Source organism: Manacus vitellinus, unplaced genomic scaffold (assembly GCF_001715985.3).
Source record: "Manacus vitellinus isolate BGI_N305 unplaced genomic scaffold, ASM171598v3 scaffold_2_pilon, whole genome shotgun sequence".
Lineage (NCBI taxonomy): Eukaryota > Metazoa > Chordata > Aves > Passeriformes > Pipridae > Manacus > Manacus vitellinus.
The window spans coordinates 49,397,755-49,411,310 of NW_021940208.1; the positions used below are offsets into that span (position 1 = coordinate 49,397,755).

Here is a 13,556-nt window from a genome sequence, read left to right on the forward strand (position 1 = left end):
GTGACATACTGCAAGCTATTCAGAAAGTGCTGTGCAGGACCCAAGCCCCGTCACACTCGCCCACCGCAGGCAGGGCCGGCTAACACCAGCACAGGAGAGCCAGTCTCCTCTTTCCAAAACTGACTGGGGGGCTTGCATCTTGGTCGGGAGTGGGGGGCTATAACGGCTTCCCCTCAATAAGGGTAGTGATATAAAAGTTTCCACCTTGGAAATAGCACATAGGAACTAGGAGATGCCGGCTGGGCTAGGGTCGCCTTTGATTATTTTTTTTCCCCTTTTCGGTGGTGACAGTGGCTGAAGCTAATCCAAACCGCTCCTTGCTTATTCATACACGTACGCACATGCATGTCCGTGCTGGCCTCTATATATCCCCCCTTCTCCCCTCATCAGGATTGCAGATCTACCTCGGGGAGCAACAGACAGGTTAGCATAGAATAAAAACAGCGCATTGCAATGGATTGCTTACCAGTTGGGTTCTTGTTTTTCTTAAGACTCTTGCCACAAAGACACTGCAGCATATGCGATCCTTTGCTGAAAATGTTCCAAAGAAACCACATTGATTTGGGCGAAAAGCAATCCAGCAGCTTATACACCCTGAGAAAGAAGAGATCCTTGTGGTTGCATAATAATAAATTGAGACCAGTTCTCCTGAAGAGGGGCACCAGTTTTATCATAGAAAAAGCGATTATATTCCGTTCTTCTCCCAGTTTTTTTTCCTCACGTGGTAGATTTCTTTGAGACTTTTCAATGGATGCTTTTTTTTCAGCCAGGCTGAATGGTTATTCCCCCTAGACCAACACTGGATTATAACCAAAAGCGTGGAGAGCAAATATAAGAAATCCCTTTTTTCAGCATGAAGCCAAACGAAAAGTAAGATAGTGAAATCCCAGCCGAGGCCAAAACCTCATCGGAGACACCGGCAAAACGCGGAAGAAAGATCCCCAGAGAGAAAACCATAGCCTGGTACTTGACTGCTAGGAGGATGGGTGGATCTGCAGAACAAAAGCCACGGCAGGATCCATCCTACTGAACGACTGCCATTGTGCAGCCCCGCGGCGGGAGAGCGCACCGCCAGCACCCGGCGAAGCCCAGCTGAGGCGCAGAGAGCGCTGCCGGCCGCGGGCGCGGACCCCGCCCGCAGCCCCTGCCGATGCCCCGCAGCCCCGCCGCCGCCCCGACGCCCGCCGCCCCGCCGCGCGCGGCCGCTCGCCTGCCGCCCCGCTGCCCTGCCGCCCGCCCGCCCCGCACCGCCCCGCACCGCGCGCAGGAGGCAGCACCCCGCCCCGCGCCGCCCGCCGCAGCCTCGGCGCCAGTCGCCGGCGGGCGCCGGGGAGGAGGAGCGCCGAGCCCCGCGGCCCCGATCGCCGTCACGGACCACGTGCGGTCCGGCCCGGCCCGCCCGGCCCGGCACCGCCGCGGCAGCACGGCAGCGCTGCCTGGGCCGGCCGCGGGACGAGCAGCCCACCCCCGAAGTGCCCTGGACCCGGACACCTGTCCCTTCCCCAAGTCTGGCTCTTGCTCGTCTTGGCCATGCCGTGGTCTCAGCGGGCACGGATGACCAACGCAGTCGTGAGCTGAATAAATCAGCCTGAGGGGAGTGTTTCTGAATGCTGTCCCTGCTGGCATCAGACCTAAGGAGTGTTCTGGTGAGGTCTGGGATTTGCCCCAGCAGAGGCAAGCACCATCTGTGTCATGACGGGATAATGCCGTGAACAGTGGAGCCTTGGGCCGGGACTGGGGTTCCCAAGTACCACAAATACCCAGAGAGGCAGTGCTAACATAGCCCCACAAAGCACCTGCTGCACAGTCGAGTTGACAGGTCCACGGGCAGACGGACCAGCTCCTGAACAGTGCCAGTCATTGCTCTCCGTAGGCCCACCCAGGGAGCATTGCCCTTTCACCAGTCCTCCGCCTGAGGAATGCCCAGATCGTCTGCCCTCACACATGGCAGTCGTAGCACTGGAAAAGCTGGAAGCTGATGCCCATGTTCTCCTCCTCCCCTTTAGATTCTCTGTGGACCGTTTGCATACTGGAACATGGTGGAAGATAGGACAGAGTAATCTATATCCACCTTCATGATCATCTTTACTCCTTTGCACAAAGGTTCTCTCTTTGACCATTAGTTTTTTTCCAGTATCAGAATACAAACTGGAAGTACCAGGAGACTGGTTTCATCTGTGGCATTTCTATTAATATTCACATTCTTTTAGACATGATCAGGTGTTGGTGTTTTCTCCTGAAGCCATGGAAGCTGCCATTGCTCAAAGAAGTGTAAAACTAAAATACAAAAAAAAACAGAGGTTTGTGTGTGTGCTTTTTCTGCTTTGCCAGGATCTCTGTTTGCTTATCAATTTTTGAGAAACTCTTACAGTAAATGTTTTGCCAGCACACCAAAAAAGCACTGGGAAATAGAACTTTTCCAATAGTTTTAATTCCATCGAGATTCTGGATTTACACACATAGATGAGCTGCTTGGTTACCAGATCCTTGTCTACATGCTATTTAAACATCATCACCCTGTTTTATGGAGATGAAGAATGACACACAGGAATGAAGTGCTGTATTGTGAGAAATGGCCCGTGGAATTTGCAGAACTTTGGAGAGTTCCTACCTCTGAGCACCCAAGTTTTTAAAAATAAAAAGAAGTCAAACTTGATAGATAAAGTGTAAGAAAAGTTAGAAAGAGTGAGGCAAAGGTTGCAGAGGTGATACTTCTTAATGCTAAGAAGTGGTTGGTCTCTTGTTCCATCCCCTTGGCTGTGCTACCTGCTGAGTTAACGGACTGTCCTTCCTGGTGTGCAGACGTTCCACAGGCTGCTGGGAAGACAAGCTGGCTCAGCCACCTTGCAGCCAGCTGGCTGGGAGTTCACAACAGCCCTAGTGCTATTCATGGGAGCTCATATGTCACGACTCCCTACAAACATAAAATTGATCTAGAGTATTCCCAAAATATCTGAGATCTGTGTTTATCCTCTCTTGACCACAAGAGCCAACAATATATAGCTGGAAACAGTTTTTGATCTGTAGAAAACAAAAAGTCATTTACAAGCTTCCCACCCAAGTAATTGGTTTATATACCTCCCTCAGGCTAGCATGGAACTTCCTACTTTCTAAATGAAAATAAAACTTCTCTTTATCATCTCACCATCATTCACTTGTCAGGAATTGTGGCTACAGAACTGAAGGGGGCTGGTTCTGAAGGCAATAATATGATTTAAGGTTTACTATAATTATAACAGAGGCAGAAACTTCATATTTCAACAGAGAAAGCAAAAACACACCTTGCCTGTCTGGTAACTTAATGGCGTTCAAGAGGTCTCCAAAACACAGCAGGCCTGCAAAGCCTGAGCAAGAACAAGCATTTATTCAAAATTCCTCTTTATACAAAGTCAAAGCCTTTTGAAAGAAGAGTTGACCTAATGTAAAAAAAAAAAAAAAGAAACACAACAAAAAAGCAAACAGAGGAAGTCTTTTCTTCTAAGGTGAAACGTGTATAAAAACCTTAAAGAGTCTAAAAAGTATATTTAGACCTATTTAGCCAAAGTATAACTTAACATTTTCAATACCTTAATTGATTTACAAATGGCCTATCATTAACTGACACTGAACTGGGTGTAAGCATTTTATCACAGTGGGAAGATTTATGAACAAAAATAAGTCTCATACTTTACTGTGTACAATATGCAAGCAATCAAATTAAAACAATGACCTGGACAAGGAGAAGGAAACATTCCTTCAAGGGCTCTTATATGTTTTAGGACCATGGAATAAGACAACTTTACTTGAAGAGGGATATACACATAAAAGTTGAGTAGACCTCTTTCATACCCAAGTTTGGGTATACATTGATTGCAAAAGTAAATTGGACAAGGTTAGTTGCTTACACATCAACCTTAAAATTCTCTGTCTTCTAAAATAAAGAGCCTGCATAGTTTCCATACAGTCTAGAAAATAAAAAGACGGAGCTCCCCTTTAGTGAGACTGAGTCTGCAGAACAAGAAGTCTAGATTTCTGCTAGCCAACTAGATGGTTATATCCATTATGGTCCATGAAGATCTGGAACTTGGTTTAGCTGCTGAAATTTAGACATCTAGAGCCGTCTGAGATGATCCCGGGATGTCTTGCAACATAAGGCACGGAAGATACGATTCTGGATCTATGGGAGTCCCAGGCCCTTAGGTAGCTGCAGGTGGAGACCACACAGTGCATCCTAGAGTATCTTGAAAGGACAGTAACTGCTACCTATGTGTAAGCAATTGTGTATAGAGCTTCTAAATCCCTATTGGTTGCACTGGAACTTAGATACTCAGCTCATGGCTTTACACAGACAGTTCAGTTTAGGCATCTTACCTACAAGCTGTGTCACACACTAGATGTCTATACATGCAGACTCTTGCTGTCTTTGGAGACAACTAATTATGAATGCCTCTTCCTCTTCTGTGCTGGGGGGTAGTGCCTAGAGGAGTAGATGAGGCTGAACTCTTCATTATACTCCATTGCAGATTTTTTTGACTGTTCTACAGAGAGAACATCAGAAAGAAGTTCCCAAGTACCAAGAGCAATGGAGATAAAGGGACTGAGCCTTTTTGAAATGTCACCTTGCTCCTACTGGGAAAGGGAAGAAGGATGGATTGTCATTCTCCCTTGATTTTGCGCACAGGTGCACTTGCCCTGAGTGAATGAAGAGTATGAGTTTGAGCACCAAATGATCTTTCAAATTTGAACATGCTGATCCACCAGTTCCAGCCCAAGTGCCAATTTCTGTAGGACTAGAAAGGTGACATTTCTTACCTGAAAAAGGAAGGGATACAATGGGGAATAGAACATATTCTCACAAGCAGATATCAGCCAGATCCATAGCTACATATATATAAAAAGAAGTTAACAAATATCAGGATTTTCCTGTTGTTCCAAGATAATGAAAGAGCTGCAGAGAGTTCTTGGGGCAAATCAGGTGAAGAGTGCCCTGTACAGGTGATGACTGGTTGAGTATAGTGGGTAAAGGTGACCATACACTGAGGACCTGGGATCATTTTAGGTTACTAAGGCAAGTCATATGCATGAGTGCTGTACTCCATTGTCTGTCCTACCAGCCTAGTATCTCATGACAGCATTCCTTTTGTGGGAAAGAAAGAGGTAACCAAATGGAAGTAAAAGGGCCTAGAGCTGCCTGCTCAGTAGAGGTCAAAGGTCCTAACATTCAGAAGCAATTGGAGAAGGAATCCTACTGCCTCCATAGAGTATAGTAAGACTTTATAAGAGAGTAACAGGGTGGTGGGTGGGATATGAATTTGATGTAGATCTGGTGATACATAAAATGGTCTGACATTCAGAAACCCGGTCCGTTACCCTGTTTTGGACTGGAAGCAAAATGAGAAGCTTTACAAGGAGGTGCAAAGCTTTCTTTGCTGAGAAAATTGTTCATTTTAATGTAGCAATGCCAAAGAGAAGTTTTAGTCAAAGGTCAAGACCTCAGCATGCTAGGTCCAGTAAAACATAAAGGCTATGCCTAGACTAAATCTACCTTTGCAGGAAAGAATAAAAGTCCTAACTTGAAAGCAGCCAGACTGAGACAAATTAGATGTTGTCCACATTAGCCAAAATTTAATCCATCCATCAGTCTGTAAAAAACATGAGTCATGTTCACAGAAACACAGATATGGTCCTGCATGCCTTAACTGTATGAACATATTCCCTGGAAAATGTAAGGTCTGGTGGCCATAAACATTTATTGGTCCACTCCAGTGTGTATCACCCCTGCTTTTCCCAAGGGAGAGGCTAAATGCAAATGATCTGACAGAGCACAGAGCCAGCAAATGGAGTAGCATACGACGCAGGAGTGACCCATGTAGGTTTACCTGTAGGATTTGACTTCAGGAAGCCTAATAAAATTCCCTTTCATCAGACGTGGGGCAGACATGTCTGACCAGGTTGTGGTGGCTACACTTACCTCTGCCTAGGTGGCAGTGACTGCCTTTAAGGCACTGGCAGGGGTTATAGACAGGTGAGAAATTTACAGATTGAGCTTTTCCGCCTGCAGACATGTCCTGGCTGTGCTGCTGGGGGCTGCCCAATACCAATGCCAGCTGGCTTCAGCACAGAGCATCCTCAGTGGACCAAGACTTTGGAGAACAGAGTCCTGGCTACTCCATGGCATACAAGCAGCTGTAAAGCTCTCCAGTTATGGCAGAAGGCTGGGCAGCATCCCTGTTTAAATTGCGAGGCTAATACTTCAGTGGTTTGTTCTGTGAAAACACAAATCTATCATTGCAGAGACTATAAAGTGTAGGAAATCTGAGATTGTTGTGGTCATACAAACAAAATACAGCTATGAGTACTAGAGCAGAAGGAATTAAGTTTTAAAAAAACTTGGTCCAGCCTCTGCTTTCAAAAGCAGATTGAGCTTCTTTTCCTTCAATAATAGAAGTGCAGGATAATGTAGTAGAGGGCAGAGGGTAGTAATTTGAGAAATATAAAAAAGTTGAGGAAGCAGGTACAGTTAAGATAAAACAAATATGCTGCAAGAAATGTCTCATGGACTTAAGGGCAATGGCACTGAAGAAACAATTAACTGTGAAACTAAGCAAATATTGCACATTTTAGGACATAGGAAAGACTTAAAATAGCTTAGTCTAAGAGACTTAGGTGATACAATGGTTTGTATCTGTAGTTGCTTGATTTAATTTCAGATACGTGTAATTACTATGAGGCCTGACTAGTGAACTTTTCATAGTTCTTAAAGGGCAAAACATTTGTGTTACAGCTCTGTGGCCAAATTGAAAACTATGTCAGTGAAGAACAGCAAAATGCTTTAAGCGCTTAAGAGGAAGAAAACAAATCTGCTTCAGCAGAGCTTTTGTGTCTCAGTTTACTGCATTTGAAAGATATGAAGAAATCAAACTATTAGGAAAGAACAAGATACGGTGGTGTTTTTTTCAGTTACCTGAGCAATAGAAGTAACAAAGTCTCTGAAAGAACCTTAGAACTGATAAACAACAAAGACTGCTGAAAGCATAAGGAAAGCATGATACTTTGAACTTCATTCTACGATCCAACAAGGAAGCATAAAGTGTATGTTTATCTAAATGAGTGTAATTGATACAGAAAGCAGAGTTTTGGTTCCTGAAAAGACAGAGAAGCACAGTAGTGACAAGCTTGAACACACATTTGCAGACTGTTTATATTTGCCTTGGCATGTTGAGCAAAGCACCCCAGGGCAGCAGCTGCGCCAATTAAAGCGGTGGGCATTGAAGGTGGTGTGGTGGGCTGCCAGGCTATTTAAACGCATCCCAGTGAATTGTGTGGACAATGCAGCACTGTGAATATGAGAATGGATCACCAAAAAATGGAATAAATCTCTTTACCATCAAAGCAGAGCAAGGGAATTTGCAAATGTGTACCTGCTGGACACAGGGGACTTTTTTCCTGAAGTGTTTTAGTCTGCAGTGTTTTCATGTCAATACATATGTTCTCTAAAACAATAATCATCATCCACAGGAGGAAATCAGAGTCTTCTAAAGGAAAAAAATCCATCCGATTCCTAAATCAATTGCATGTATTTTCCCCTAGAATAAATTATTTTCCAGGCTTGACTTGATTATGCAGTGCTTTGAATTCAGCCAGCGATATAAAACTGTCACGAGACAAAGAGTACCCTTCAAATACGTAAGTAAGAAATAGTAGAAGTCAACTCACCTGTAGCGTTGGTTGACATAGAAACTGTCTTACTGAAAAATTAGACACTCGACTATGAAAGACAAGAGGGGAAATATAGTCTGCCCTATCTGAGTATCTTTATCTTCCATTAGTTATTCAGAGAACTGAATCCAGCCTAGCCGCAAAATTAACCAGCAGTCAGAGTTAGAGACCTAGAAACAAAGGGAGCTCTTCAACATAAATAGAACTATGTCGTATCATTGCTGTTATCTATAACAGTCCAATATAGCAAAGCGTACATGGGCCAGGCATTACATTTCTCCACCTATCTCATGGTCTTCGAATTCTAAGTAGATTCAGGCATTCTCTCCCTGATCATGCCCACAAACATGTCAAGATCAGGAGAGATATGGGGCAGATTTCTTGTCCTACATTTGATTGAGGGTTGTTTTTATTGATTCCTGGCACACCACAGGAACATGTAGGTTGTCCTAAGATGAGTATAAATGAGAAGCGCATTTAAGGAGTCTGATGGAGAATCGTGTGACTGAATTTCTCAAAGCGAACCTTAAAGGGATATGGTTGCAACACCACTGTGTCTACAGACGTGAGGGAAGGGAGAGTTGTGCAAAGCATAGGCAGATGGACGCAATGGAAAACATGGGATTAAACATAACTGAGGAAGGAGGTAAGAAACCTTCCCTTCCATTTCCTGGGTCATGACAACTCATACCTTCAGCCAACATCATTTACAAATGCAGAACTCTACTGGAGAGCTGGTGGAGCTCTTTCATTTAGGAGTGAGAATCATAGAAATTGTGAATCCTCCATAAAAATTTTTCACCGCAAGGCAAAAAAGGAGTTCTTTTTGTCCCATTCCCAGCACAGTCTCTAACGCCAACCTTCCTGGCATAATCAGCAGAAAGACTACAAATTTCTATGCCTGAATTTTCGTGAGTATTAGGACAAAAAGTAAAGGAACCATCCACTAAACTGCTTGCTGGAAGGAGCTGTTAACAGTATTCTTCTCTACTCTATTTGTGTCTAATGTTAGGAGCTGCAGCCCTACCATTACACATATTTAGGTATTTCCTACTGAAAGTAATATTTTAAGGACTTGATCCAAGACCATAATGCTAAGGTAGTTGACAGGAGCTTTTTCTTCTTTCTATATTATGTGTATGTCAGATACTAGGAAACAACAATTTGCGAATAAACCAGGTAAGTAAGACCAAAAAAACACCCCAAACAGTTAAAGGAATTAAAGAGCTTAGCAAGTAGAGACAGTGTCAAGAGTTGTTGTTTGGTTTGAGTTTTTTTCAGTGAGAGCTCTCTAAATGCCAGGTTTTATCACTAACCATTTCCAGAGCTGAATTGATCAAGAAGAACAAAGAGACTTATTCTCCTTTTCTTTTTCACCTGACCATAAAAGGACCCAAGGCTTGCCCAAGACAGAACTAATTCAGATTTAGCTTGAGTACCTTGATAGGCAATTTTGTTGTTCCATTGAGACACAACTGAGATTCGGAAATCTGTCCCCCCAGGTGACTTAATTTTGCTTTTTCTTCCTGCCTAAATAAAGAAAAATCTTTTCTTAGTAAAGACTACAACAGGAAAACTACCCATTCTTTGTCTCCAAAGCTGTGTTTTCCACTGTGTAAGCTTTCTATATGCTCTAGTTCTGAGAGCTTATTAACATATGGGCACTGCTGAAGACAGCTGCAATAGAACTTTTTTTTTTTTACATCTAGGAATGCAATAATTCTACAGTGGATGTATGCAGACACTATTCAAGACTGAATTCAAATTTTTATGCCTGATGGTAGTGGATTTCTGTTCCTAGTTTAAAATACCTAAATGTAAGAGATCTACGTCTATTTACCATAATCTATATATGTCTAGGTGTGAGATAGCTGCCTCTGTACCCAAGGTAGTCAGTGAGAATTCCTCATCACAGTGAATGGACTTTCAAGAATTTAGAGTATTACAGCATTTTAATACTCCCTTCAAAACAGACACCAGGTCAGCTTTGCATCAGCTGGAAACTACTATTAATTTCACTAACTCTACTGACTAGCTTTCCAGAATAGAGATTACATTTAAGAGCCCTAATCTGCAAGTTGAAACCAATCCTTTTTTAAGTATGGGTGATATGCCAATGAAAGGAAAGTGAAAACAAGTTGAGTTAATTTAAAAAATTAGTATATTGGTAGTAAAATTAATAACATAGTAGGTAGGTCAGACATCCACTCATGAAAAATACCCTCTGTGTGGACTTGCTGGCTTCTGCATGTACAAGTTAAGCTGAATTGGTTTCACTTTCTACTATGATCACCACCCACATAAACAGCTTGATCTTCTGAGGTGCTGAGAATTCATACTTTCTGCAGCCAAGAAAAGCTTCAACAGTACATCATCTGAAAATTGGGACATTTATTTAGATTGCTATGTGGAATGTTGATTTAAATACCCAGTTTGAAAATGTTGGCCACAGCTTCTTCGGTGAGGAAAGAAAGCAGGTCCTATGACTATTATTTCTTGTTCTTCCACTCAATATCTTCTTCCAGTCAACCTCTTTGCTTTTTTCTAGTGTTTTGGTTTGGGTTTGTTTTTTTTTCCCTACAGATACTGACATTGTGTTCTCCTGATTGATGTCAGTGATGGTCCCTCTTTGACACTTTTGGCAGTTCCAGATCTTTCCTCATTACTGTCATTGTTGAAAGTAGAGATTTGTACCTTAGAGAACTCATGTCCTCCCTTGCTTTCTTCCTTGTGCCATCACTTATAGAGTGAGTTTTAAATGATTGGGTAAGACCAGACCTCTGATCCCTCATTATGTTACATTTATTCTGCTTAGGCGTAAGTGACTACACAAGTGGTGTAAATAAGTGACCACAGAGCAATGGAAAGCAAGGTTTTTCCAAAGGCATTTGGTATCCCCATGTACATTCTTGCCACTCTAGTGTATGAAGCATTCTAATCTGGAAGGAATTTGATAGAATGTTTTCTGTTCTGCAAGAATAAAGTACCGAGGCCTATCTTTAAATAAAAATTATTTCTCAAGTCCTTTTTTTTTCCCTTGGAAATATATTTTTTCAGGGAAAAAAGAGTCTATAATGGATTTAATTTTTACTATCCCGGTAAAAAAAATTAGCAACTCCAATAAAGATGATGAAGACAAGATAATCTCAGTCTTGCCTTAGAATAGAAAGTACTAAATAAAACGTATATAACTTCTTTCTTTATATCTTTGTCTTCTAACAATACTTAGTAGATGTTAATGCTGGACAAGTTGTTAATCTAGAACACCTTTCTAAAATACTTTTTATTTATCTTTTTTCCCAAAGGAAAAATATTTACTCTTAGTTGTTCACGTCTTTTTTATATTTTTTTCCCCAGCCAAATTATTAGTTTCAGGTCTGAACTGGGCAACTCACTAGCTTTTCAGCTATATTAACATGCTAATTTTTGAGTAGGCACTTGTACTGCACAGAGTTTGCACAGAGATCACAAAAAATTTTTTAGTTAAAAGCTTTATTTTGTACTTGGAGTGTGGGCCTTAGAGGTAACAATCTACTCTTTAATAAATTAAAACACATAGTGATGTACTTTTGTACTGCAAATGAATGAGAACATATTGTAAATAATAAATTATGAGACTGACAACGTATCTACAGCACATCTTAGATCTTGCACTTATGTTACACTAAATGACTACTCTGTGGCTTCTGTCTTGGGAGTGTAGAACAAAGTACATTAAAATGAGGTGGGTTAAAATGTGAGTGCTATTGGAAAACAAAGCCCAAGTTTGTTTCCTATATGCATCCTTGATAATCTGGAATCGCTGTCAAATTACTGGAGCTGCTATTCCTTCTTAGGGATACAAATTAAGAGCAGAAGATGGCTTAGAATAATGGTCTAATCATCCTCTGTGAAGAAATCTGAGCCATTCTGCTACTATGTTTTAAATAAAAAAATTGTACTTCTCAGAAGCAGCAGTGTGTTGTTTTTCATCTAAAAAGTAAAGCAACAAAGCATTAAAAAATAGAATCAAAGCCATTCACTTTAACCCCATTTACCTATCTGAAGTCAGATCTAGAGCAGCAAAATCAAGAAACAGGGAAATCAGCTTAATCAAATTTAGTATAAGTTCAGATGTTGCAGCAGCTGCAGAAATTCCACTATTAGTTCCTGAACTAAGGCTCATTTTCGCATTGAATGATGGTAAGATAAGGCTTGCAGAAGTCATTTAAGTGTGAATAAGTTACTGATTATATTTATTAATCCTGGCTCCAACATGTATTAGTTTCAATGGAGTTCTAGAAAGAATCCAACTCAGGTGACAGCTGGCAGTGATGAAAATATTGCTGTGGAAAACTAGGCAAAGTAGAAAAGAGTTGTGCTCTTTCATAAAGAGCTTAAAGACCTTAATAAATAAGGTCCCATATTTTTTTTTTAATATATTCTGAATACATTCTGAATCCCACCTCAGGACTACCTGAATCTGGGCAGGAAAGAACATTTTCCATACTTTGCGTTCTGCAGGGGTAGAGGCTGGAGGAGCATCTTCTGAGAATGAGACTGCAGAAAGTAAAAGGATTGTCTAGATACCTAGACATCTGGGATCTAACTATCCCTGGAATGTGTTGGAATGACACAGTCAGCACAGATTGATTCAATACTTTCCTATTCTGGTTTGTGCTCATCTCTCTTTATATCACTCATAAACTCTCATGGAATCAGAGCGATGTAGAAAGTTCTACACATCTGAGAAAACTGGAGTTTGCTTCATGTATAAGTATCTTCATAAACCCTTTATTAAAAAGAAATAAAATTAAATTAGAACTGATGAGAGACCAAGGAGAAAAAAAACAGGCAGAGCCCCTGCCGCAGTGTGCCCAGAGTTGGTATAGGCACATTGCTATTTGTAAATGTGAGGGGTGTGGTTTGGGAATGAGGGCCCTATTTCTCTCCTCTTAAAATATGCTTGTAGAGAAGCTGAGTTAAGTAAGAATAAGAAATATGGTTTGATAACAAGAATGCTTAGATTATCCTTGATCTAGGCATAGAAAGAAGCCATAATGTTTCTTTGGATTTCATTTGAAAGAGATAGGAAGTTAAAACATGTTAGCCCACTGGAAACACCTGAAAATCTTTAAGTAAAATAGCTACTAAAATTATAATTTTTTTGTTCAATATTTAGGCACCAAACCTAAGTCACTTTGTGTTATTGAGGTTATGTCCAAGTTAGCTGCCACAAAATATTATCATAAAATTTGAAAACTTCCGTGCTTTTCTCCAGTAAGCCTATTTATCAGGCATCAACTGCCAAATAGGGTTAAAATACAGAGAGAAGATGAAAACCAGCTCAAAACGTTAAGTTTCTCCCTCTTGCCACACTCAGTTCTAGAGGCACTGCTTTTTGTCGTTGTCCACCAACAGGAGTAAGAGATAATGTTCTGCACAGCATTAAAAGAGGACACCGCCAGCCTAGCTTTAATAAATTAAATCAAAATCTAATAAAGTTACTTTTTCAAAAGGGCACCTGCCTCTGAGATCATCTCCTCTATACTCTTTCTCATTATTTAAACTAATTTTATCTAATTTAATTTTTTTATTACTTTTCCATTCTCTGCTGCTGCAAGAACCATTTTTTCCCCCTGCACAGATGCAAGCAGCTTGCAAAGATTCCTCTCAGGATGCCTGGAAGTAGGACCAAAATCTCAGGGACCCTTAATGACCCTCAGACCTCCATAAAGAATCCATTGTTTCTACTATGTGGCAGTTGTGTTTTTTCTAATCAGAGCTGTCCCAAGAAAACACTAAATATCTTCTTCTCAGACCAAAATCATTCAGAACATTGCACACTGAATAAAGTGCATAGTTCATTTTCCATGGCA

The 13,556-nt window shown here is 41.4% G+C and overlaps 1 protein-coding gene across 3 annotated transcripts in view; it reads right to left on the minus strand.

Annotated features, from left to right (window-relative positions):
* Nucleotides 1-1,062, minus strand: part of FGF14 (fibroblast growth factor 14) — a 391,534-nt gene extending 390,472 nt beyond the window's left edge. For all 3 annotated transcript variants that reach the window (XM_018071441.1, XM_018071440.1, XM_018071442.1), the window contains exon 1: nt 467-1,062. In XM_018071441.1, coding sequence (XP_017926930.1) covers nt 467-674 — 208 coding nt within the window. In that variant the 5' untranslated portion in view covers nt 675-1,062. The remainder of the gene's footprint in view (nt 1-466) is intronic.
* Nucleotides 1,063-13,556: the final 12,494 nt, after the last annotated feature.